Below are 27,369 nucleotides of genomic sequence, written 5' to 3' on the forward strand. Positions count from 1 at the left end.
CCTCTTGAATATCTCAAAGGGAACAATGGGGTTATTCAGAGCCCTTGCTTCCCTCTTAGTCCTATGCCTGCTGCAGGGCTCCAACGCTTCCCTAGTGCAGCTGAATGGCAATGGCTATGAAGACATCATTATTGCTATAGACCCTGCTGTTCCAGAAGATGGAGAGATAATTGAACAAATAAAGGTAAGGAGAAAGGGTGTTTGGTTTGAATTATGAAGAAAAAGTACTGACTGATTATTTTGGAGCTCTGAATGCTGCAGGAAGTTTAGAATCAGCTTGGTGCAGTGCAGACAGTGCTGGAGGGACAGAAGGAGATGGATGGAGTCCTGGGCAGGGTTCCACCCCGTTTCACCACAAGACCGAAGACAGGCTCAAGTCTTCCCTGAGCCTCAGCTTCCGCATCTGCAAATTAGCTCTTGGCCTCATATGATGTAAATATTGAATGCTCCTGGCATGTTGGTGTAGAGAATAGTGAATTAAAGAGAAAAAGGCCTCTGATCTCATAGACTACAATTAATAAAAAGGAATAAATTGCCAGGTGAGATGGTAGTAGGTTGCTGTGGAGTACATAAATCAGGAAAGGAGGACACAGAGTGTGAAGTGTGGCTGGAATAAGAGAATGGTGTCTGGGCAGAGACCGACATGAGTGAGGAAGAGGCCCTTGGAAGCCTGCAGGATGGGAAGAGCACGGAGGTGAGAGCCTGCTTGATGTGACAAAGGAAACAATGGTGAATGAGCAGAAGGAAAGGTTGGGGGAGCTGAAGTTGGTGAAGCGGCAGTGCCCCGACCACTGGGAAGACTTGGGCTTTTACAGGAGATGTGTGCTCTCGTGCGTGTTCTGGGGTCACCATGCCTGAGGCAGACGAAAATGGCGAAGGGTTTGCACTTCCCTCATCCTGTATAAACACTGTGGCCTCATAGAGGTGCAGAAGGACCAGATAGGGAGCGTGGACAGGTGAGAAGTGATGGTGACTGGGGCAGGGAAGTCATGGTAGAGATCGATAAAGTTTGTGACTCTGAACATATTTTGAGGGTGTCATAGGCAATATTTCCTGAGGGTTTCGATATGTGTGGGGTCGGCTAGGGAGGGAGGAAGTGTAAGAGTTAAGCAGGCTTCAAAAATTTTGCCTGATCCCTTGGAAAGATGGAACAATCATCAACTGGGAAGAAAAGACTAAAAGTGGAAAAAATTTGGTAGTTTGCAAATCTAGATTTAGTATATTTGTAAGTAGATGTGCTTATCAGACATTCATAGAGATTGAAATAAGAATCTGAATTCAGGATAAAAACTTGTATGTAGATAAAAATTTGAAAGTCATCAACATGAAGGTGATAGGAGTGCACAGATGTCAGGAAGTACAGTAGAGTTAAGAGAAAGGCTCTAGGACTGACCCAAAGATTCCAATTTTCTAATTTTTTCTAACTTTGTTCCAAAAATAGTATTCCATGTAGTATAGATATTGCTATTCCAGCTACATGATTATTTTCCCTTTTCCTGACCTCAACACCTAACAATTCCTTACATTTGATTCCTCCTCTCCTGAGTCCTGATAATCACTGTTCACACCTTCTAAGGTACAGTTGAGACCTGGTGAATCCGTGGATGCCATTTATCACTCATGCTTTATAAATGCTGTTGTAGCACAGAACTGTTTGTTTATTGGTACCTTTTGACTTCCAGAAAAAAATGAAGATTACTTTTAGTGGTTTGAGGAGCAGACAGCACAGGTGATTCTGAGTGATAGACTTTCAGTGTTCAGAGCAAAAATCAGTTTCAACCCAGATATCAGTATTTTATAGAATTGTTTTTAAGGCAAAAAATTTCTTAACATGGACCTCTTTTGAATGGTACAAGTAGAAACTGAATTCTATTTTTTGCAGATATGCCTTGATTTCACAATGTTTCTTTTTTTAAAATTAATTTTATTGGTACATTTTAGGTATTCAATATAATTACATTCATCATTGGTGATTTGTACCTTTACATGATGTATCTTGATTCTTATTTTTGCCCCATTCCCCTGCCCTCCCTTCAACCCCTCCATCCCTCCCTATTTACAAAAATTTTGTTTCTATTTTTTCATTTTCTCATTTTAATTCCATTCCCTTCTTTCCTTTCCCCTACCCCTCCCACTTCCCCTTCCCCTTTGTGCCTTTCTTCCTATTTCACATTATCTATTATACATTTTGATCCTTATTTATATTTTCAGTTTCTCATACCAGAGAAACTATTTACACATGTGTGTGTCCTATTTATTTCACTTAAGAATATTGCCTCAATGTGCATCCATTTACTATAAATGTCTTTAATTACTCATTCTGTATGGCTGAGTAGTACTCCATTTTACATATTTAAAAAGAAACCCACACATTTTCTTTATCCAATCTCCAGTTGATGAGCACTTGGGCTGTTTCCAAGTTTTAGCTATTACAAACTTTGCTGCTATGAACATGGGTGCACATATATCACTGTGGTATGATTCTTTTAATTCTTTTGGGAAGATACCTAGCAGGGGACTAGCTGGGTCAAATGAGACAATGTTTCTTGATGTTCACCTTTGTACAAAGTATTTGCATTTATATCAAGTAACCTTGAGATATACTATGATTCACATTATACGGAAAAAACAGGGGTTCTTAAAAGCCCAATGATTTTGTCAAGGTCACATCAAGTAGGATAGTCAGAAAAAAAAAGAATGATAGGAAGGAAGGAAAGGAAGGAAGCACAGAGGGAAAAGAAGAAAGGAAAGGAAGGAAAAGCATAGAAAAGAAAAAAGCAGAGAAAAATCTTGTATCCTTAGGAAAGAAATGGAATTCTCTCATCTGTCTTACGTCAGTCCATCCCATTCTGGAGCTCGCCACAGCTCCTTTCCTCATTCCCTCCTAGTCCTTTTGGCCTTCAGTTCTTTGAACTCTGGCCTTCTGACTCATGGTTCTGAACCCAATCAGTTTACTGATTTTGTGTAGTAAATATGAGTCAACACATTGGACTCTTCTTAAAGAGAGCCCTGAATGAAGCCTAGGAATTTCTAAAGAACAGCTCTGTTGTAGGATCATGTTGAAGTAGTAAGCATCATGGAGGAGAAGCCTGTCGACCCTGGAGTCTGGGATGCTCCAGCAAGATGAAGAAGATGACATCATAATCTATTACCTAGGATTTGTCAATTATCTGATGGGCTTGATAACATAGAACAGATCATCCTAAATGCCTTTCACCCAACTATTTCTTTTTATAAGTTTTAGTTTATTAGTACACGTGTGTGTATTACGTAAGGTTCACATTCCTTGTGGGGAGTTGGTACATGTACATAATACATCTTAATTCCTTTTTCATTCCCTTTCCTTTTCCTACCTCCCCCCTCAACCCATCCCTTGAGCCCCTAATTTCTTTTTTTTTTTTTTGAGGAGGGTATTTGTAGTACATAAGGTTTCCATTCCTTGTGTAGAGTTGGTACTACATGTACCATGTACATAACACATCCCAATTCCTTCTTCTCATCTCTGATCTCTTCCTTCCCTCCATCTCTTGATCCCTGTGAGAACAGTCTAGCTCCCTACTCCTATTATCTATCTTTTATTTTAGTCTTCACCCAACTATTTCTCCCAACAAATAGTAAGCTGTAAAGAGGGGCAATTTCTCTTATTCATCATGCTAAATTTAGGTTCAAAATTATTTTCAGCTTAGTGGCATAGTAACAGTTTTGTGATCAAAACTGTATTTCTTCTATGCACTTTTCTATAACTGCACTCATCATATTCCCAACCCAGGTACCTCTCCTGTGAGAGGGGTAGGGAGAGGAAAACTCCTCCTAATACCAATTTCTACAGACTGTTTTCCTTAGCCTGCATCAGCTAAAGCGTTCTTCACCCAGATTTCTTCTATCAGAAATGATATCAGTTTTAGGACTGCTGATGTACAGAGTACATTCTTTCTGCCAAACATAAACACAAGTAGTGTAGCAATGGCCCATGAAGAGGTGAAGAAACTGAGTTTTGTACTACAAAAATCAAGCAAGATCTGCTACCCAAAAAGTGCTAACACCGCCAATGGAACCAAGGAAATGATTCCAAAGTCCATGTACATATTTATATTAATCAGCTCCTCTGTGTTAGTTATTTTTCTCTCATTCCTGAGACAAAATACCCAACACCCAAAGTTAAAAGGGAGGAGGTTTATTTTGCTTATAGTTTGTAGAGGTTTCAGTCCATAATCAGCTGGCTCTGAGTCTGGGATGGCAAACAAGCATCACAGAGGAGAAACAATAGAGCACACACAAGGTAGCAAAGGCAACAAGGGAGTTACCAGCATCTTTCTGCCCCTTTTATCTTATTCAGACTACTTAGGACAAGTAGCACTCACACCCTTAATCCTAGTGCCCTTGAGCCTGGCATTGCATCATGAATCAGTTCCAGCTTCACACACTCTAGATCAAGCCTATGACCACATGAGGCTTTGGGGGGACATCTAGTCCCAAACCATAACATCCTCTAAACCCCAAGCAGAGACAGTTGCCTTCAGAGGAAAAAGGAATGAAGGCCAAAGAGCTTTTCATTGAGCAGGATGAACTGATAGTTCAGGCTTGACAGGTGGTAGATCTGCTATTGTGGGCTATTGTGTTCATAAGTCAGTTGCTCTTGAATTAACAATTAAAGGTGGGAAATGCCTGAGATGAACCACTCCTCCCTTAATCCACTCTAACTGAACTGCTCCCACACACTTTTTCCCTTTGGTAATAGGCAATGGTAACCACAGCATCTACTTACCTGTTTGAAGCCACGGAAAAAAGATTTTTTTTCAAAAATGTGTCTATATTGATTCCTGAGTCTTGGGAGGGAAATCCTCAATACAGGAGGCCAAAACATGAGAGCTACAAACACGTAAGTGCCAAAATCTTCTCTAAGAAAAAGGAATGTTTTCTGATGCTTCCTAGTTTTGCAACAGATTCATTGTTTCTGATTCATTCTAACTAAATATTGTCATTTCTGTCCTCAGCATTTAACAACCTTTTTCAACATTCTCAGGCTGATGTTGTAGTTGCACCACCCACCCTTCCAGGCAGAGATGAACCTTACACCAGGCAGTTCACAGAATGCGGAGAAAGAGCAGAATACATTCATTTCACTCCTGACTTCATTCTGGGCAAAAAACAAAATGAATATGGACCATCAGGTAGGACATTTAGTCATAACATCTATTTTATTTTTTTGGTACCAGGGATTGAACTCAGGTCCTTGCACTTGCAAGGCAGGTGGCGGAACCACTGAGCTAAATCCCCAGCCCAAAACATCTAATTTTTAACCAGCAGGTTTGCCCCCAGGTCAAGTGAGAAGACTTAGGATCCAGAAACCCAAGGTTGTAATGCTGGCTCTTCTGTGTATTAGTTTTGTGTGAACTACACAAGTGAACTTGTTTATCAAAATTAATTCCCATCTAAATGTGAATAAAGGAATTCTTACATTTTGCAATTTTTTGAACTAGATAAATACATTTATGCATTTATGTAAACACATTTAATACATTTATGTAAATACATTTAATGCAATGGGTAATGAATGATGTCTTCCGAAATTTGGCCTGAGAGCAGAAATAATAACTATTTTCTTAAGGCATACTTTTTAGATTTGATTTTCCAGATCTCCACAGCTGGATATTAATTACTCAAGTGCCAGCTCCATAGATTTCAAGTGTGTAGTACACTGGAAACAGCCATGATATCAGTTACTTGTCAAGAGAAAATATTCATAGGCTGTAAATTGCTGACTTAATTATGTAAACATTTGTTTGTGGCAGATGGAATTATTTCTTATTTGGACCTACTAAAACTGCAGTTTCGTCTAGTTCAATCTAAATGTTAAGGCCATTTTTTAAACTTAAAGCATATAAATTTTATAAAGCAAATTATTGATAAGGATAGCCAATTCATATGTCACTATTCAGTAAAAAGTTTTATGAACCCCCATACCTCAGGATCATTTCTCCCCTCTTGATGCCACTGAAGTGAGCATTCATTCATTCTCTTGTCTCTGCCAAAGCTCACCTAGCCCTGATCATCATTGCCAAATTGTTCCTCCTGCCAACCTGAAAGCTCCATATCCCTTCCCATGCCAATCCTACATCTCCCCTACATCTTATCCTGACCAGTTTTGTTTTCCGTGGCCCCTCTATCCTTTGCACCCCCCAAGCCATTCCTTCTTTCTACCTAGCATCTCCAGCAAACAGTGCAGTTCCCCCACCACTCTTATGCTTAGCATTTATTTGACTTCTAAATCTCCAATACTTAATGACTCAGGCGGTCTCTGTCTCCTGTCTCCAGCTGTTACAGAAAATGACTTTTCCAATTTTTACGGCCAACGACCTCATCTGTGCTCTTGATCTTGCCCCACACTTCAGTCCTATTTCATTGCCAACAGGTCCTGCCCTTCCTCTTAGACAGGGCTTTATTCCATCAGGTGATCTATGTGTTTGTAAAACTCACATTTTGGAAACCATGACCTAAAAAGCTCAAGTTTTTGGAAAAGTAAGATGAGGAGGAAAGCCCTCAAAATCTATGCAGTTTTGTAATAATTCTAACAACAATGAGAATAGGTCCCTAGAAAGATTACTTGGAACAGTCAAGCAGCAACTTTGTGTGGCTAGAGGCTGCCATTGCTGATATTAAGAGTGTACAAACACACACACATGCACACGCACACACAAGAATGCTACTAGGATAGGAACAAATTAGCCAGAAATGAGACATCGATGTCCACGGGAATAGAATTCTCAATCTGAGGGGCTGCTTTTCTGGTGTACACGGGAGGCAGAGCAGGCTGAGGGGAGCAAGTCTGAGATTGGACTTGTGTAAGAAGAAAGCAGCAATTTTACGTTGTCTCCAAATAAGCTAAATTCCTGTTGCAGTAGATGACATGACTTTATGCTTCCATGCGAAGGTTATTGTCCCACTGTCACTTACCTGGCTTTGTTTACCAAAAAAAAAAAATTAAACCATTAATTTTAAAGTGTAGTGTGTAAAGAAATAATTTAGAGAACTTGCTACAGCGTAGACTCCCGATCAGTAGCTTTCAGGTGTGCTTGAGACTGCATTTCCAGCAAGCTTCCAGGAGATACTGATGTCCCTGCACTGGGCCGCATTCCAAGTAGGAAGGGCACAGAGTTCACCTCTGTGAACTCCTTGACTGTCTCCCCTATTACTGATATTTCTGCTCTGCTTTCAGATCTCCTATGAGGTTATTTGAGGTAGGGAAACACAATGCTGCAGAACCAGCTTTGTTTTCAGTCTTCCACTGTCTCCATTTCCATTTCTTCTGAAGTTTTCCCGCACATTGTTAAAACAAAATTTCTGTTTATTTTTCTGTATCTCAAGCTGTGGATTCACTTTTCTTCTTTCATTCTCTGGAAATTCTTGTGAAAAATGTTTTATTCTAACTCCTTCTCTGAAAACATCTCCAAGTTAAAGACTACTTTGTATCATACACATCTTTATATTTGTTAATACCACATACTGCACTTAATATTGAAAATACTGTTTTATATAAATAATGTTTATATATATGGTGAATGAATCACTTCATTTTTAAATTCTCAAAAGCCTATATGGCCTACAATAGTGTTTCTCGATCTTTTCTTCACTCTCAAACTTGTCAGGACCATTTTTAGAAATTTTTTCCTAGATTCATTCACAGCATATCTTAAAACAATAGAATTACTGTGTATCTGATTATGTTACTGATAGGGTTCAAGTTTGGAGATCCATAAACCATTGTAATATTTAAGACCTTCCAATCTTCAAAGACAGAAGCCCAAATCCTAGTCCATTCTAATCATAGGATATATTCCATGCATGTTTTATTGATTCAATATGTTGTAGAGTAAAAAGATAATATATGAGGTAACAAGATAATGTTATGTAGTGCAACAAGCTCCTTTTATAAACAAAAATATAAATATGAATTATGGAAACCTAAATATAAATATTTTTGTAACTGAAAGATCTTAAAATTTTTGAGATTTTGGTCCCTTGAATTTTGGTTACGTGTTTGAAATGTTCCCCCACAGGGAGGCTGCTTGTCCACGAGTGGACCCATCTCCGCTGGGGAGTGTTTGATGAATACAATGAAGATGAGCCTTTCTACATCGGCAAGTCAAAGAAAATTGAAGCCACAAGGTAAGGCTACTTAAATTCTCTTAGATAATCTCAGTCTTTTAATTGGTTTTATTCTCTTTACTCTGATTTGTTATAAATTACCAACATTTTTGCCTGCTCTAATGAAGATGATAGATGCAATATCACAAAATTGCTTTCATTTTTAGAAAGATTATCATAATCCAACTAGTTGTCTATTTAAAGTACACATAACTTCAATGGGAAGCATCTATTGACAATTTGACACATTTCATACCTGCCTACCATAGCTGCCAGAACTCATTTTGACTGAACACGTACATCATGTAGATGGACTTTCTGTACACTGGATGAAGATTCAAGTTGTTCCCATTACACCAAGAATGAACAAAAAGTAGTTAAGTACTGCTGAATGGTTAAGCAGCTTCAAGAAGCTAATTAGGAAGTTCTTGGAGCTATGAAAGTCCATGTTAAAATATTAATCTAGCATCATGGTTAATAATAAACTGTCTTATAAATTCTGAGATAGCGAAAGCAAGATTGGAGAGTCCATTTAAAATTAGGGGCCATTAACCTCATAATGTTATGTCCTGCTGGGGTTTAAGGAATTGTCAATAATGTACAAGCTGGAAAGCACACAGGTTCAATGAAACCCTTTCTCTACCCAGTTGTGCGAGTTTTTAGGAATATATTTTGAAAAGTGTTACATTGATTACATTTGTTTATGTCATATGCTTCCAAATAGCTTTTTCTCCTCTATGATATTCTTCATGATGGTTCAAATAGATGCCGCCATTATACTAACTAAGTTTGGAGAATAGTAGCATAGACATATTTAAGAGACTCCCTAAGGATTGAAGGAGATCTAGTCATCGTTTTCTGACTTTTAAATGAAAATCTATGGGAGAGATGAGTCATAGTCACATCCCAGCATATCTGCCGTAATATCTGCCGCCTATTGCCGATTCCATACAAGCACATGTTGGAAATGCTGCCATCATTCTTTATTCCACTGTCATTTTTTTACAGCTCCTCACTCTTTGCTTCCAGTCGCATTTCTTTTCAGATAAGAATGTCTTGAATAATTAAAACACTTGTAGCTCTGCTTTGTCCCACTTTTGGGGGAGGGTATATCTGTTTGAGAAATGTGTAGAGAACTTTGGAGAAAGTGGTTTCACAAGTTCCCTTATCCATGTGCCTGCAGTGCATTCACCAACATAAGGCCAGCAGGAGAGATCTGTGAGCAAGACCCTAGCAGCTTTAATTACATCCGAGAACTCAGTCACATATGGCACTTAAATGTTTCCATTTTACCCTCTTAAAAAATAAATGAGTGTTTTGATAGGAATTCTTAAAATTTGTTATGAGCATAAGAAGTAAATGGAACACACAAAAGAAACACCTTGATGTAAACATTATCATGAACAGAAGCTCTTAAGATTTTAAGAAGTATTAATGACTAAGTTGCCTAAATGATTAACTGTCACATATTTTCAGGTGTTCCACAGGTATCTCTGGGACAAACAGTGTTTATACCTGTCAAGGAGGTAGCTGTGTGACTAGAAGATGCAGAATAGATTCTGCCACAAAATTGTATGAAAAAGATTGTCAGTTCTTCCCTGATAAAGTTCAAACAGAAAAGGCTTCCATAATGTTTATGCAAAGTATTGATTCTGTAAGTATGCCGATCCTTGCTTTCAGAATTCATAATCAAAGCACATATCTGATTCTAATTGTTTCTTTTGTGGTTATGTTGATTGAATCCAGCCCCTTGAACATGTTAGGCATGCACTGTACTCATAGTGTTACATCCTCTACCCCCAACATATCTGATTTTAAAGTGTGTCCAGATACCAGGAGGATTAAATGTACTAATATAGAATTCTTTAGTCCTTGGACGAGACATTGTAAGCACTCAACTAATGTTTCATACTGTTACCACTTTGCTAGGTTTACATTAGTATAATACTGATTTGCATTAATTATATTTCATTCAATTAAAGCATATTTGCAGGACATGTTAATTTTTTCAGATTTATAGTGAAGTATTTTAATGTATTTTATAGTGAAATTATTTTTTTTATCTTGTCAACTTTCTAGGTTGCTAAATTCTGCAATGAGAAAAACCATAACCAAGAAGCTCCAAGTCTACAAAACCTGAAGTGCAATTACAGAAGTACATGGGAAGTGATCAGTGAGTCTGAGGATTTTAACAGAGCTATGCCTATGACAGGATTACCCTCTCCACCTGCCTTCTCCTTGCTGAGGATCAATGAGAGAATTGTGTGTCTAGTGCTTGATAAATCTGGAAGCATGAGTGTAAGTTTGGACCCATTTTTTCTGGGTATAGAAATGGGGATAATTGGCTCCTAGGAACGCACTATACTCTACCTGTACCTGGATTATTTCAAATGCATGGTGGCATAAAGTACCACCATTTCTTGTGATCATGATCTCAAGACACTGGAAAACAAAAAAACCCTATTTCAGTGTAAAAGATGTCACTAGAATTAAAAAGAGCTTACCCGAGTGTTCCCATTTTTTCCCAAGAGGATGGATGGTTTACTGCAGAGAGTTTAAAGTCAAGCTTTATTTCAAAGGTCAGAAGTAGAGAATGAAAATTAAAATATTGTTGAACTGTGACCCTTTTTTAAAAATGCCTGAGAAACATGAGAATTGGTGGCTGCTAAATTCCGTTCCTAGTTTTAAAAAGATCAATCAGCAGTATTCCTAACATAGCACTATCTTATTTGTACCATCTGTATGAGTGACTTCTTCATGCTCCAAGTAACTAACAAAACATCACCATAAAGAATATATGGATAGATGCAGCCATGCCTTCCATTATCACTCAGTGAATGGCAGTCATTGCTCTGGGCTCTGAAAAGACAGATCCATGTCTGGAAATTTCATAGTTCAATAGAGAATGTTTTCTTTCCATTCTCCATTACCTGGTTAAGTCACACTTATTCCTCCAAAATTCAAGAGGAACTCATCTCTTCCAGGAGATAGACTGGGCTTACTGACTGTTACAGGCCCCTTATTTATTCCCAACATATTCCTCTACCTATCTCTATTATAGCATATAATTTTGAAACTACACATGTTCCTGCCAAATAGAGTGGGACATTCTCTAGGAACTGGATGCTCACCAGATGCATCTTTGTAGCCTTCATAACCTGGAACAGAGATTAGCACATAGGGTTGATCAATAAGTTTAATTGTTGCAATGAATGAACTACAAACAATGCAATATGATAAAACACTGAGAAAAATGATACAGTTGAAGCTAAAAAGCATGCTGAGACCAGAATAATTTCAGGCAATGGGGGAAATGTAGTTATTAAAAAGGACAAAAAATGATATAGATTAATGAATTGAGCCACAGTAACACAGGATTTCAAAAAGGCCAGCACAGGGCTGACACATACTCGTGATCCAGGAAATGTCACTAAGGAGAGGAGAGCTTCCTGACAGGGAGAAGATGAGCAGTTCCCTCTTGACAAGGTGATGGTAGATCCAGGTTCAAAGACAGAGCAAAGTGGTAGACAGCCTCCAACATGGCAGTGTAGGAGTTCCTCACAGTGATTTGACCCAGAGGGAAATTTCAGTACTGTTTGTGAGAAGGTGCCACCGAGGAGTAGGATGATGAGGGACTAGAGAAGATAAATGTATGAGATGTACATCCTGGGAAATCACCTAGGAAAATGGGTTGCAATAACTTTAAAAATGACTAGTTCCTGTTAATTTTACAAAACATTGGCTTTCAGTGTGGTATTTTCATACATCATATTTTGATCATATCCCATATAATCATTATCCTCCTGTTTATCCCCTCCCCCTTATTTTCTTCCCTTTGGGTCTCTCTTATACTTTCATACTTCTGTACCTTTTATTTTGTTTGTTTTAAAATCCATACAAAAGGGAAAACGTGATATTTGTCTTTCTGAGTCTGGCATATTTTGCTTAACATCACAAAATCTAGTTCCATCTATTTCCTGTAATAGACGTAGTTTCATTCCTCTTTATGGTTGAGTAATATGTATATATACCTTATTTTCTACTCATCCATTGTTGGGCGCCAAGGCTGGTTCCATATCTTGGCTGTTGTAAATTATGCTGCAAAAGCACGGGTATTTAGGCATCACTATAGTATGCTGATTTTAATTCCTTCTGGCATCTAGCAAGGAGTGGTATACTTGTGTCAAATAGTAGTTCTACTTTTAGTTTTTAAAAGAACCTCCATATGGAATTTTCTGAGCACCATTTGTTAAAGAAGCTGTCTTTTCTCCAATGCATGTTTTTGGCCCCTTTGTCAAACCCAGGTGGCTTTAGTTGTGTATGTTTCTGAGTCCTCTGTTGTACTGCATTGGTCTACATGTTTATTTTTGTGCCAGTAGCATGTTGTTTTTTTAAATATATCTTTGTAATATAATTTGATGACTCCAGCCTTACACTTCTGGCTCAGAATTGCATTAGCTATTCTGACTCTTTTGTGTTTTCAGATGAATTTAGGATTATTTCTTCTAGTTCTATGAAGAATAGCATTGGCATTTTGATGGAGATTGAATTGAATCTATAGCTCACTTTTGGAATATGACCATTTCAGCAATATTAATTCTGTCAATCCATAAACATGGAAGGTCTTTCCATCTCCAAATGTCTTCTTCAGTTTCTTATCTTCTTTCAAATTTTCGTAGTAGAAGACTTTCACCTCCTTGGTTAGGTTGATCGCTAGGTAAATTTTTTTGAAGCTATTATAAATGGAATTATGTTCCTGAGTTCTGCAGCTGTTTCATTATTGGTCTATAGAAAAGCTATTAATTTTTGAATCTTGATTTTGTATCCTGTTATTTTGCTGAATTTATTTACCAGATCTAAAAGTCTTTCAGTGGAGGCCTTAGGGCCTTCCGAGTATAGGATCATATCATCTGCAAATAAGGATAATTTGGGGTTTTTTCCTATCCTGTTTGTATCCCTTTTATTTCTTCTCTTGCCTAATTGTTCTGGCTAAAATTTCATGTGCCATATTAATAGGAGTGGTGAGAATGAATATTCTTATTTCATACCTGATTGTAGAAGAATGGGTTCAATTTTCCCCTGTTCAGTATGAGGTTGGTGGTATGAATCTTGACAGGTAACCAAAGAACCAATTACAATCAAATCATTGGTGAGTAAATTGTAGGAAAAAGGAGTAGAAGAGAAAAGGGGAGGTAGGAGATGGGGTTCTCAGAATTCAGCCTCAGCTCACATAAGTTTTGCACTTGGGGTAGACTGTCCTCAGTGAATGAGGAAATTTCAACTCTGATTGAAGTCCAAAATATCTTGGTTTCACTGGTGAACATTGGTGACTTCATTTTAGGATAGCAGGCACAGAGGCTACGAATGTACATAGAGGACCTCTAACGTGTGAATCATGACCTCCATTTTTAAATCAATCTCTATCCTAGCTTCCATCTCTCACTTGAGTGTTTAGCAGCCAGAAATCATCTCTAGTTTAAAAGTATGAGCTCCTTACTAAACTATGTGTGTCCCTTAGTACACATAACTATATTTTTCTACTTTATCAATTGAAAAAAGAAAATTGATTTTTTTCAATAATACCAATTACCATTGAAAAATTTTTACCAATCAATTGTATATACTCATTATGTGTGATGCTACCTTTTCTTTCTTTTTTGGTACCGGGGATCGAACTTGGGACTTTGCACTTTCGAGGCAGGCGCTGAAACCACTGAGCTAAATCCCCGGCCCATGTGTGATGCTATCTTTATTTGAAAACTATTTGATCGTTTTCTTGTTCTTTTTTTATTCAGCTTGAAAACCGCCTGAATCGAATGAATCAAGCAGCAAAACATTTCCTGCTGCAGACTGTGGAAAACGGTTCCTGGGTAGGAATGGTTCAATTTGATAGTACTGCAAACATTAACAGTGAGTTAATACAAATAAGAAGCAACAGCGAAAGAGACACCCTCGTGAAGAGCTTGCCTACACAAGCTATTGGAGGAACTTCCATCTGCACTGGAATTAAAACTGCATTTCAGGTAAAAATCATAATGTTAAATAAATGATAATAATACTATAATTTTTTGAATTTATCTTGAATTACACACTTCTTTGCTGTACGTGTTAGCTGTGTCTTTGTTGCTCATCTATCCCTCGGTCTCTAACCCAAATCTTGGTAAATATTAAATTGAACTCAATTCTTTCCATGAATGGAGGAACTATGCAGTTCCCACCGCAGTGACTGACACATTGTAAGCACTCAGTGAATAAACTAATACAAGAAATTGAGAAGTGAAGAAAGAGAGCTCAACTTGGATTTTCATTTTGCACTCTAATATGTAGGAGAAATGTGATGGGGATGTTATATTACTGCCATAAATGTTTGAAAGCCTTTCTCTATTTTTCAATTTGGTTTCAATGCATATTTGAATGTATTTTTCATATATATGTCACTTTGACTCACCATGTGAGAAATTTCTAATGAGGACAGTGAATTTTTTCTCTGATACCAACTTCATTAGGGATTTCTACATCTCAAACCCTCTTCTACAAATCTACGAATACCTCTATTCCAAGTCCAAGGAAGCCACTGGTGATCTGGCATTTTTTCTCTTTTGGCTTGGGATCAGTTTCTCAAAATGGTCCTCAAGGAAGCCATTACAATTAAAGCAATCAGAGAAAATAAAACATAATTGCAATTTTGAGACAAATTCTTTTTATCCTGTAAATGGACAGCTAGATTCAGAACCCTGACTTTTTAAACTGTTGGAATTTTATAAGAAAAGGATTCAAGCTACAAGCAGAACTCAATAAATATTATTCATTTGGTCTTTGATCAACACTAATATGCTTACTTTAGTGCTTGTTACTGCTAAAGGTAAATTAATAGTTATGTAATAACTCCCTAACTTCACCATGTTTAGAACTAAGCTTATCTTTCACTTACAAGCATGCTGGGGATTTGCTATTTTGGAATCTATAATGTTTTATGTTAAGGTGGATTATTAATGTGTCTAGCTATATGTACCACAGACTTTATATAGTGAAGGCCTCTCAGAGGATAGTCAAGACAAAAAAAGTATTTATAGCCACATCTTATAAATGTATTTTGGTTATCAGAACCACCTGAGTTTCCTAGGCTGAGAGGGCACCCTTGATTAATGTAGGCAGCATTTTCCAAAGCCCTGCTCCCACCAGTGTTCATTTGAATCAATATTCCCTGCATCATGAAGGTAGGAAAAAATTAATGTTTCAGATCCTCTAGGACAACTAGATGTGTTGGTCCATGCCTGTAATCCCAGCACTCTGGGAGGGTGAGTCAGACAGAAAACAAGTTTGAGCCCAAATGAAGTAACTTAGAGAGACCTTGTCCCAAAATAAGAAGTAAAATGGGCTGGGGATATAGTTCAGTATAATGACCCTGGTTCAATCTTCAGTACAAAAAAAAAGAAAAGATAACCCAGATATTGTTATTGTAGATTACATGATTTTAAAACAAAGACTCTCTCTTCTATTCTACACATTTATTTTTCTCTGCATTTTTCTACTTTTACATTGATCTGTTTGATCTACAATGGTAATTGTGTCTGAATTCTGTTTGCAGGTGATTAGAAACAAAGACTTCCAATTAGATGGGTCTGAAATAGTGCTGCTGACTGACGGGGAAGACAGTACAGCAAGCACCTGTATTAATGAAGTGAAAGAAAGCGGGGCCATCATTCATTTCATTGCTCTGGGACCACAAGCTGATCAAGCAGTAATACAGATGAGCAATGTAACAGGTTGAAATATGGTTTACATATTCCAGGCTTTTGATAGGAATGTGTCTATGTCTTGGTTGATAACTGCACTTTCTTTTGAGCTCCTGCTCTGAGGCTGCTGTGCCAGGAACTGGAGACGACACCCAGTCTCTGTTCTCATGGTACTCAGAGACAAGTTGTATAGAAAGACAAATAAAACTGCTAATCAAATCACACAACCAGATAAGATTTCTTCATAACATAGGAATATAGATTAACACCAGTATTCTGTTTCTGATTAACTTTGTCTCCAAAATCTAAGTGCTAACTTTGTTAAAACTGTACCTTTAATAAAAATGAATACTGCTATAAAGGACTGTGTAGACTGTGAGCTTAAATACACAAAATTGTAACATATTCTTTCATTGTCTGATTATTTGATATATTTAATCTAGTTGAGATTTTGATATTGAGGTATTAAGATATCTTTTCCTTCCTAGTTATGAGATTTTATATTAGCATTTTAGAATTAATCTTTCCAGAATACTTTGTACTTCAATCAGAGCTGAAATTGCCACATTCCCTGAGTTCTAGTCTAGCTGTCTGACATGGATCTCTTTTAATAGTACATACTGAAACTATGACTCTCTTTAAACTGTTGCCTTATTAATCACTGAAATGTGTAAACACTTATTTTCTAGGAATTAACCTAGCTCGTGCATTTACATTTTAGGAGGAAATCATTTTTATGCTTCAGATAATGCTGAGAACAATGGACTCATTGATGCTTTTGCAGCCCTTACATCAGAAAATGCTGATCCCAGTCAGAAGTCGATTCAGGTGAGAGTTCCCACGGCTAGGGATTTTGTGCTTGCATTTACCACAACTGAGAAAAATAATTTGGTTGCTTTTATAATCTTTTCAAAGTGAAATTTTAATTAAAATCAAAATCTGAAATAGATATAATTCTTTACATATAATCAGATTAAGTCGTGAAATGAGAGTAAATTATGCCAAGAAATAGGAAACCATTTTTTTCATATTGCCATAAAGTTTAGTTGAAAAGTAGCATCAAAATCTAGTAATACCAATTTTTCACCAAAACTAGACTTTGTCCAAAATAAACCACCCAATTTTTTAAAAATGTCATGCTTCCAAGCTTGCCTTACCCTTTACTGTTGTGACATAGTTTTGACAAATGAACTCAAGCATCTTGTTTGGAAAGGAAAGGACTGTACCTTGGAAATAAATACAAATATAGGGCAAGTAGTTATTGCATCTCTGCAAGCTTAAGGCTTCTTTCCTCACTTCAACAACTTTTTTCACGGGCTTTTTATTTTATTTACATCTTTCTGAACTTAATTCTTTTCTGACTTGTGTCTCAATAGCATCACCATTTATCTATGATTTCAAAACTTTGATTAAACTTTGGTTAGTAATTCATACCTCATGTATGATATCAGCACAGCCTGCTTCTATCAAAATATGTTTTACAGAAATGTTTCTCTTCTTTCCAGGTCACTCTGTCTTTGTCATATTTCTTAATGACAAGATTTCTGTCTTCTGTTTTCCATTTTATCAAAGCTTTTGCTGTATTAAAATGTGCCATGACCACCTAAACAAGTCTATTTTCCTCTACTTCCCAGCAATGAGTGCAGAAATTACAGGACGTGGACTTAGCATATGTACAGACTGATTTGGAGATCTAATCTGTGGATTTACCCTGTAATAGGTTAAAAATTTCATCTGAGATCTGGCCTGTCAGTGAATAGGAGAAAAAAATCAAAAAGTTTGGGTCATTTCTGAGATTTTTCAACCTGGTTGATAGAGAGAATAATACTTACTGTGTGAAATTGACTAGGAGGAAGAACTGGGTTTTTTGGAAGAGCTGATTTTGAGAATATTATTATGTACTCAGTTGTCCCTTTAATAATTTTGAATGGATGATAGTAACTCCAAATGGAATATCCCTAGGACATTTAAAAGTATAAAAACAGAGTATAGGGAATCAGCTTGAAAGTAGACTGTTATTTAGCCAAATGATGCCATATGTGATAAATGTATACATTTTTATCATTAAAAAAATAAAGTACAGTGGACTTAGAAACTCTATCAGTTCTTGAGGGCTGATTGTACAGCTGAGATCTGGATGGTTATCTGGGTACACGCTATAGATAACAAGAAGCAGATGAATCTTCCATTAACCTAATTAAGCCAAGTTGTTTGTATGTCAGGCCGGTTGTAACTTCAGGGTCCACTGTAATTCACCAAAAACATTGGCTTTCCTACACTAAATGCTATCAACAAAGGCTTGAATGACTTCGAAGGTCCTAACTTTTCCTTTCATTCTTCTTAGGATATCATCTTTCACACATCTGTTTGCCCTTTTCTTGAACACATTTACTGTCCAGTTTCTCACTATCTTTTGTGAAAAATTATTTCAAGATTTCACCTCAAGAAAATATCCTTGAAAACTTGTCTCAATTATTTATTAGTTCTAATTTTATATGTGAGGCCCTCCCTGTGTCTTATTTGTCTTAGTTACTTTCTCATAGCTGAGACACAATACCCAACACTCACAGCTCTAAGGAGGAAAGGTTTATTTTGGCTCACAGTTTATACAGGTTTAAGTCCATAGTCAGCTTACTCCAAAGCAGGGTAGCGTGGCAAAGGAGCATGACAGGGGAGAAAGCTCATGGCATGACAGGCAGGAAGCAGAAGGTGATCAAGAGAGAAGGGAAGGAGATATACCTTTCCACCCACACACCCAGTGACCCATCTCTTCCCGACATCACATTTAATATAAACTGCTCAGTGGTCTAATCCACCGATGAGAATCACACCCCATGATCCAATCTCCTCCCAAAGCCCCATCTATGATCACGTGAGGCTTTTGGGGGAACATCTAGATATAAACCACTACATTCCCTCTCTGACGCCCTGAAGACTCATGTGCATCTCTTTATGCAAAATCCATTCAGTCCATCCCTAAGAATTGGCAAAGTCCTAATAGTTTCATCATTGCTGAAAAGTCCCAGTCCTAAGTCTTCTCTGAGATTTAAGGCAAATTTGGCTGTGAGCCCCTGTACAATCAAAAGAAAGTATTTCCAAGAAACAAAAGCACAGGGTAAACATTTCCAATCCAAAAAGGAGGAATAAGGGGAATAGAGAGGAATAGCACCAAAGCAAACAGCAGGGCAAACATTAAATCCTATAACATTAAATCCGCGACAAGCACCCTGGGCAAATAGTGGTGAGACGTGAACTCCAAGAGCTTGGGTGGCCCTGTCCCTGTGGCACTGTTATTGGTTATAACTATCATTGCCTCTCTGTCTTGTGTCAGCTTTTCTCACTACTGGTGGCTTTCCTCAGATACTCCACATTCCTGGCTTCTCCAGTTTTCTGGGCCCTCTTTTGCACTTTGAGCTTCACACTCACTGGTTTACAAACTACCTTCTCAGGGACACACTGCCTGGCCTCTCAGGCCTTCTGATATCTTGGTGGAAGCCTTCCTTATCCTCAAAATTCTTGCATTCTGCATGCACATCAAACCAGCACTAGTGGTTGGCGCTGAGATCTACCTTCATTTTGAGCAGTAGCAGAGCCTTTTTGCATCATGCTGGGGTTGCAGAGGCATCTGAGTACCTGGATGGCTGAGCATGGTAAACTGAATCCTGAGGAATTAATTTTCCTTTCCTAGACTTCCCACCATTCTGCAGCATGGTCTGCTGGGGCTCTCTTCTCAAAGCCAAGTTTTTCACCTTTGCAATTTGAGCCTGCAGAAGGTGGGGCCTTACTGGCTCCTCACATTCCCTCAAGGCATTTTTTTTTATTGTCCTGTTGCAAAGTACTTGGCTTTTTTTCAATACTAATCTTTTCAGCAACCAAGCTCTTCCCTGCTCCATCTTTGCAGGGACCAACTTTTGCAGAGCTTCCTCTCTGGCTAAACTAAAAATCTTCTGCTGAGCTGTTTGCTCTCAATTATCAGTGTAGAGCTGGCTAAAAGGCCCCCAAATGGTACTCAAGCCACAGCCTGAATGTTTGCTTGCCTTAAAATTTTCTCTGCCAGATTAATTTATTCACCACCCTTAAACTCAATCTTCCTCAAAGTCTTAGGACATGAGCAAAATGCAGACAAGGTTTTCCACCAAAGCGTAACACATATGACCTGGAGTCCAACTACCAATGTAGTCCTTGTCCACAAATGGAACTGCCTGAGCTTGGTCTTTCTATCAGCTGCATTTCTATCAGCAAGCTGGTGTCCTGATCTCCAACCAGAATCTCCTATCATGCTTGGCTCACAGCATTCTAGGGCTCCTTCTTCAACCAGCATCTCCAAATTTTTCAAACTCCTCCTCTAAGCCAGCTCCAAAGGTGGCTGAACCACAGTGTCAGGCAAGGTCATAGCGATGACCCCACTCCTCTAGCACCAGAATTTGTCTTAGTTTCTTCCCATTGCTGAGACAACATACTCAACACCCACAACTCTAAGGAAGAAAAAAGTTTGTTCTGATTCACAGTTTGTAGACGTTTCAGTCCATAGTCAGCTGTGGCTCACGTCCATGTACCCAGTGACCCCTCTCCTCCCGACATCATATTTGGCTACAAACTCATCAGTGGAACAATCCAGTGATGAGTATTACACCCCCATGGTCTAGTCACCTACCCATAGCCCCATCCATGAGCACATGAGGTTTTGAGGGCTCATGTGGATATAAACCATGACACTACTCAAATACTCTTCTCCGTAAATATCCATTGAAAGTAATGAAAAGTAAACTGAGGGTAATTCACACACACACCACACTATAGCTAATCTTTCTCTGTTACTGTACCTCCCTTTAATACTAAAGACTATAGTGGATATTTTCCTAGAAAACTATAGCAAAAATGATAGAATCATATTTCCATCTATGAAATCCATGTTCCTGCTGTAAGGCTTTTATTATACAGAGTCTTCCTTCAGTGCCTATAGTTCCTCTCTTTCTGGCTGACAGTTGTTGCATCTCAGTCAGGTTTTGGAAAGATCACAAGTTTAAGGTATGCCATATATAAGCTTGTTTTCAGAAAATAAATTGCGAATCATCTTTAAAAGAAAAAAGAATAATAAAATTAAATAGAATAAAAGAATTCTTGTCTGTATTCATTAATTTTTAAAATATATTTAAACAGCTTGAAAGTAGAGGATTAAAACTGAACGATAATGCCTGGATGAATGACACCGTGGTAATTGATAGCACTGTGGGAAAGGACACGTTCTTTCTCATCACCTGGATGGTGCAGCCTCCCAGTATCTCTCTCTGGGATCCCAGTGGAACACTGACAGCAGGTTTCGCTCTGGACTCTGCTTCCAGAATGGCCTATCTCAGTATCCCAGGAAATGCACAGGTAAGTACTCACCTTTTAGACTTCCTCTGCCTTTTTAAAGTTGAAAACTATTTAAAGCCATATATGTGAATGCCAATAATTATATAAAACATGAAATTAATACAAAATACTATGTAATCTCCATGTTGTATGATTCTGAAAGTACTAAAGGCAAGAAAAAGGAGAAAAGAGCTCATGTATCAGGTAGAAGGAAGAGAAAGTAGTCCAAGAATAATTCTACAGAGGAAGTATGGGAAGAGTCTGAGCAACTCAATGTGCAGATTTTCCTTAAAGTTAATGAACAAGGCCAAAACCAAGGCAAACTTGCAAAATGTATTTTTCCAGTTGAGATGTCATACAGTATAGACACCATGCATGCCACTAGTCGGGGTGCACTGCCTGAACTGTCTCAATTTACACCTTTTTAAAATCTCAAAAACATCAACCACCTGTTTATTCTACTCCATGCCTCTATGATGTATTTTAGAACTGCATAATCAGATCACAGAAAATAGCTCGACAATGGATACTATTTTTCCACTGAACATTGTAGGTGGGCACTTGGACTTACAGCCTTCAAGCCAAAGCGAACTCAGAAATACTCACTATTACAATAACTTCTCGGGCAGCAAATTCTGCTGTGCTTCCTATCACAGTGAATGCGAAAATGAATAAAGATACAAACAGCTTCCCCAGCCCCATGATTGTTTATGCAGAAGTTCAACAAGGGTTTGTACCCATTCTTGGAGCCAGTGTGACTGCTGTCATTGAATCAAACAGTGGAAACACTGAAGTTCTGGAACTTTTGGACAACGGTGCAGGTAATTCACAGGCTTTATGAATGAGCCCATGTTTTCATTACTCAGGGTATGTAATGGGTCCCTGTTGCAGTGTTGGGCAGTAACACAGGAACTCAACAAATTGAGGGAGATTATGGAGGAATAGAAGGGCCAGCAGAAAATTTTATCAGGTAAAACCTATAAAGTGCTTAGCAAGTGTGTTCCACATGGCCAGATGGGGCTAAGAGGTAGAACCTGGGACTCTGGCAGGGAAAGGGAGAGAAGCAGGTGTAATTTCTGACAGTGGGAACAAATACAAATACAGTCCTAAAAGATGCATCCTAGGGACACTTAGAACTGCCACAAAAGAGGAAGCCTCATCACTGAGGCATTAGATACCACATCTGACTGGCAGGAAACAAGGAACAGTGCTGGCCATTATCTGTCTTCCTGTTGTGTATGGGTAAACTTCTCCAGGGTTTGGATTTTCCAGGAAACTGAAACTTAGATTAAAAATTCAGTGGGGGGGGGGCTCAGGAGTGGGGGGCAGATTTAGCTCAGTGGTTTTGCCGCCTGCTGCGCAAGCACAAGGTCCCGAGTTCAATCACCGATAACAACAACAACAACAACAAAAATTCAGTGAACAATATAATTTATTCTGTTATGTTATAGTGGTATCTTCAACTACAGTTGGCAAATTGTTCTCTGGTGTACTTCAATGTCTTTTTCTATAACTATTCCTTCCCTTATGTACAAAACTATTATACAACATTAAAACTTACCTGCATGTTATTTAATTTCTTGGCATTTTGTCAGATGAATATTTGGCTAATTGTGAAATTAGCTGATTTAGAATGCCTTTACCTAAGTAGGTATTACTGATTAACAATGGCTTAGAGCAGGCAGTCTTACACTTTAGTGCAGAGATGGCGAACCTTTTAGAGATGAGTGCCCAAACTGCAACCCAAAGCCCACTTCTTTATCACAAAATGCCAACACTGCAAATAAACCTGAATACTGAGGTTTTAGTTTAGAAAAAACAATGCAAACATTAACATCTATTGTCTTAAAAGTAAAACAAATAACACAGATGCCATAGGTTCCCCACCACTGCTTTAGTGTGTAAAGGAATCATCTGGAGGCTTTGTTGAAACATACTTCTGAGGCTTTCCCTAGATAGTCTGGGAAATTAGCACATCTAAAAGTCTCTAGTTCTAAGCAATACTGATAATGCTTGTCCAAGAGCTGTGCCACACTTGTTTAAGATCCTCTGACATAGAATGTTAAATGTGCTTGGAAATATAATTAGCAATTTAATAGATGACTCCAATGCTTGTCACAAAGTATACAGTACTCTCAAGCTCTCCCAAATTTTTCTTTAATAGTAATAGTGTTTTCCTCTGCCAGACTAAAGAGTTAATGTATGAGGATAACAAGAGCAGAGAAAAGTAAAAAGGAATTGCTGAAGATAAGGTAAAAGGAGAACTTTCAGTTGAGGATACGAAAACCTAAATTCTCCAAAGGATAGTTTTTTTCATAGTTAGATTGATACAGAGGGACAGCACAATTAATTTCATAATATAAGCAAACCATTGGCAGAGAAATGGTAAGAGGTACACTATAAACTATACAAATTGATAAGGGACAGAAAAATGTGATGTGTAACTATTTATTATAAGTACACAAATAAAAATGTGTGTATATATGTTACATAGGTATAAATATATAGATACTAAAACTCAAAGGCATCAATTCATCAGCATATTGTTTTAGCAGAGCATTACAGAAATATTCTCCAGAGGATTGCTCCCAAAATACCTCACTCAATCTAGAGGATATACTTATTGAGGCCAATGGTTGTCATAGAAAATGCATGCATTTATTGTTTTATTTACAATAATAATTTATTGTTTTACTTGTGATAATTTTTTTTCCATTTCTACAACTAGGTGCTGATGCATTCAAAGAGGATGGGGTCTACTCCAGGTACTTTACAGGTTATTCAGAAAATGGCAGATACAGCTTAAAAGTCCAGGCTCATGGAGGAACAAACACTGCCGGGCAAAGCTTACAGCATCCACTGAGTAGAGCCGCTTATATACCAGGATGGGTGGTGAATGGTGAGTACTTCATCATACCTGAAACCAGTGACAACTGGAATAATATTTGGAATTGATATGACTGAGGTGGGGGTACATTTTATAACTTCACTTTACAATTCAATATAGATTTCCTAGTTCTGAAATGAAATTCTCCAAATTTGCTTCCAAATTCATCTTTGGAAAAAGGTCAGGCACTTAGTAAGTACACCAAAATGCCAGCTAGTATTATGTTGCTTTGGAACACCTTAATGATATCAATAATAATATGCCCAATTTTCAGCTCCGGACAGAGGAAACAATTTAATATATTATGAGCATTATTATAGAAAGAGGCAGGATTTATCCTTCAGATTATACATATTATAACATTAAATATTTATTTGGAATGTTTTACTAGGTCAAAAGAAAAAAATATGTAGAGTAAGGTGATGCCGAGCATGCACACTGCATTCTTTCCTGCCCTTCCTTTTTCTGGTCCCTTATCTTGTGACTGTTCAGGGCTTTTGCCAGCAGTTGCAATACCATTAGCATTTGCAGCAGGGAAAGAAGGACCTGGCCAAGTGGTTGGAAGGGAACTCCAATGATTTTCCCAGGTATATTTCTAGCTTGGAGATAATTTGAGAAAAAAAGAAACAGTCATTAAAGGGTAGATATTTAATTTTATAATATTATTCTCATTTAGTACAGTCTTCATTCCAAAGCAATTTGTTATCTATATTTATCATACAACATCCTATTTCGGCTACTAATGACAGAATCCCCACATCAATTTGAAGCTTAATATTGTGTCATAAGACTTAGCAAAAATGTATCTGTGTGTATAGAAGAAAGAAAAAGACAAATGAGATAAGGGAAGTGATTCATTATGCTGTAAAAATACCAGTTCCTTTTTGCCCATTTTAAACTAGAGATTATTTAATGTAGGGAAAATTGAAGGAAACCCACCAAGACCTGAAGCTGATGAGAATACTCAGACAATTTTGGAGAATTTCAGCAGAACAGCATCTGGAGGTGCATTTGTGGTATCAGAATTTCCAAGTACTCCCTTCACTGACCCGTACCCACCAAGTCAAATCACAGACCTGGATGCCACATCTGAAGGAGAAGAGATCACTCTAACATGGACAGCACCAGGAGAGAATTTTGATGTTGGAAAAGGTAGGAACAAAGTGTCATGTGGTTTATTCACGTGGTAAAAAAAAAGCTCTTTGCAAAAGGAAGGGTGTAAAGGAAAGGTGGGTTAAGAGAGAACAGTATCTAACTGGTAGTTCAGCAAACTTTAAAATCTGATATTTTTAATCAATCAAACATGACACATTTTACCCAGGCCCTACTTCCTATGCAAACGTAGTAGCATTTGGCAGAATTTAAAAGTGAAGATGTAGCTTTTATTAAAAACACCTATGTCTTCTGATATAAGGATATACTTTGCATAACTAAAGAATATCTTAGAGAATAAATGGGAAGAAATTTAATATGACATGCTACAATTACTAAACTAATTGTAACTTTTTTTCTTAGTTCAACGATATATCATAAGGATAAGTGGAAATATGATTGACCTAAGAGATAATTTTGAAGATGCTCTTCAAGTTAACACTACTGACCTGTTACCAAAGGAGGCCAACTCCAAGGAAGCCTTTACATTTAAACCAGGAAATATCCCAGAGGAAAATGCAACCCACATATTCATTGCCATTCAAAGCGTAGACCAAAGCAATTTGACATCAGAAGTGTCCAACATTGCACAAGTGGCTTTGTTTATTCCTCAAGCAGATCCTAGTCCTGATGAAAATTATTACTCTGGAGTTAATGTTTTTGCTGTGGTGTTGTCAGTAGTACTGTCTATTGTAGTTGTAAGTATTATCTTAAGTACCATTATTTGTGTCATAAAAAAGAAAAAATCTTCAAGCAGACTTGGAACAAAGTTTTAAAGAGCCAAATAACACAAGTAAAAGATATTTTAAATTCATCCAGTGAGCTCGTGAATTATAAATAATATTAAGAGGGCTAGAAAAGATATTTTGGTATAAATAAGTACCCCGTGGATATGTGAAAAAACTATTAATACTAAGTTTAATAATTTTTTCACTCATTAATGTATTTATCATAAATAGTGATGAATAAAGATTTTTTATATTGATTTTTAGTTGTGCATTATTTTGCGATGAACTTTTTTTGAAATTATGCTCAAATTTCATAAAGAAGTTAAAATTGGCCAACTGAGTACTCAAAATACATGTGGGAAAAAAGGAAATAATATTTGGGAAGAATTAATTTGGTATTGGTGATATTAGTATTAATTGATGATATTCACTGAAAATCTCCAAATATACACTCTCATTGTTGAGTTCATGTTTACTGCAATTTGTGCTTATGAAGACAACAGTAAAATAAAATCAGATACTACTTGTCAAACCGTAGTTTTTCCTGATTTCAATTCAATATGAATATTAGTCTCTTAATTCTTAAAAGCCACACCTACCTATGTACTTTCTTTTTATCACAGGAATTACTGAAGCTACTATCCATTGACTTTATTTTCAGAGAGAAAACATAAAATATACTTAAAACGTATTTTAATTCATCATTCAGGGTCATAATCCTGGAGTTACAGCCATATTAATGAGTGAGATCAATTAAAGAAAGAATACAATCTTATAAGTCTATCATCAAGCCAGATGTGCTAGAGCCTGCCTCTAATCTCAGTGCTCAGGAGGCTGAGGCAGGATGATCACCTTCAGTTCAAGGCCAGTCTGGGTTACATAGTAAGTTCAAGGCCAGCTTGGACTACATAGTGAGACCCTGTCTAAAAAAAGTAATGAGTCTATCACATGACAATAAGTCTATTGTTGTAAACAATATGGGGTTTTTTTCCTTCCAATTGCTGGTTTTCATACATTGCACAAGGAATTTTACCTCCTTAACCCAACAAGGTACTGGACAGAAACTAAACAAAGGTATCCACTTATTTATTTCCTTAACTCAGTAATTTTGGCAGGAATCATTTGCTGGTTTGTAAGTCAACTAAAATGAAGATCATAGAAGCTGAGCCCAGGGGTCACTTTTAACAATTTTCCAAAACTTGGAAACAGCCCAAGTGCCCATCAACTGGAAACTGGATAAAGAAGATGTGGGGTTTTTTATAAAATGGAGTACTACTCAGCCATAAAGAATATGAAACTAGAGTCATTTATAGCTAAATGGATGCACATTGAGGCCATACTCTTAAGTGAAATAAATAGGACACAC

General features: G+C 37.5%; 1 protein-coding gene across 1 annotated transcript; it reads left to right on the forward strand.

The window, feature by feature from the left end:
• LOC101707297 (calcium-activated chloride channel regulator 4) lies at nt 1-26,532 on the forward strand. Its single transcript, XM_004841570.3, has 14 exons — nt 1-184; nt 4,739-4,879; nt 5,024-5,171; nt 8,058-8,166; nt 9,622-9,799; nt 10,225-10,443; nt 13,941-14,168; nt 15,734-15,911; nt 16,603-16,709; nt 21,042-21,257; nt 21,790-22,057; nt 23,965-24,135; nt 25,042-25,275; nt 25,639-26,532. The coding sequence occupies exons 1-14, from the start codon at nt 26-28 to the stop codon at nt 26,049-26,051; spliced, it is 2,769 nt and encodes a 922-aa protein (XP_004841627.1). The 5' UTR covers nt 1-25; the 3' UTR covers nt 26,052-26,532.
• Nucleotides 26,533-27,369: the final 837 nt, after the last annotated feature.

Source organism: Heterocephalus glaber, unplaced genomic scaffold, assembly GCF_053883595.1.
Source record: "Heterocephalus glaber isolate CG9 unplaced genomic scaffold, H.glaber_assembly_v1.0 deba00001442, whole genome shotgun sequence".
Lineage (NCBI taxonomy): Eukaryota > Metazoa > Chordata > Mammalia > Rodentia > Bathyergidae > Heterocephalus > Heterocephalus glaber.

What these genes read in the sequence shown, in the direction of transcription:
- LOC101707297 (XM_004841570.3), top strand. Translation starts at nt 26, where the DNA reads ATGGGGTTATTCAGAGCCCTTGCTTCCCTCTTAGTCCTATGCCTGCTG. An exon ending in AGATAATTGAACAAATAAAG is followed by an intron (nt 185 to 4,738) that starts GTAAGGAGAAAG and finishes CTTTGGTAATAG; the next exon opens with GCAATGGTAACCACAGCATC. An exon ending in GAATTAAAACTGCATTTCAG is followed by an intron (nt 14,169 to 15,733) that starts GTAAAAATCATA and finishes TTCTGTTTGCAG; the next exon opens with GTGATTAGAAACAAAGACTT.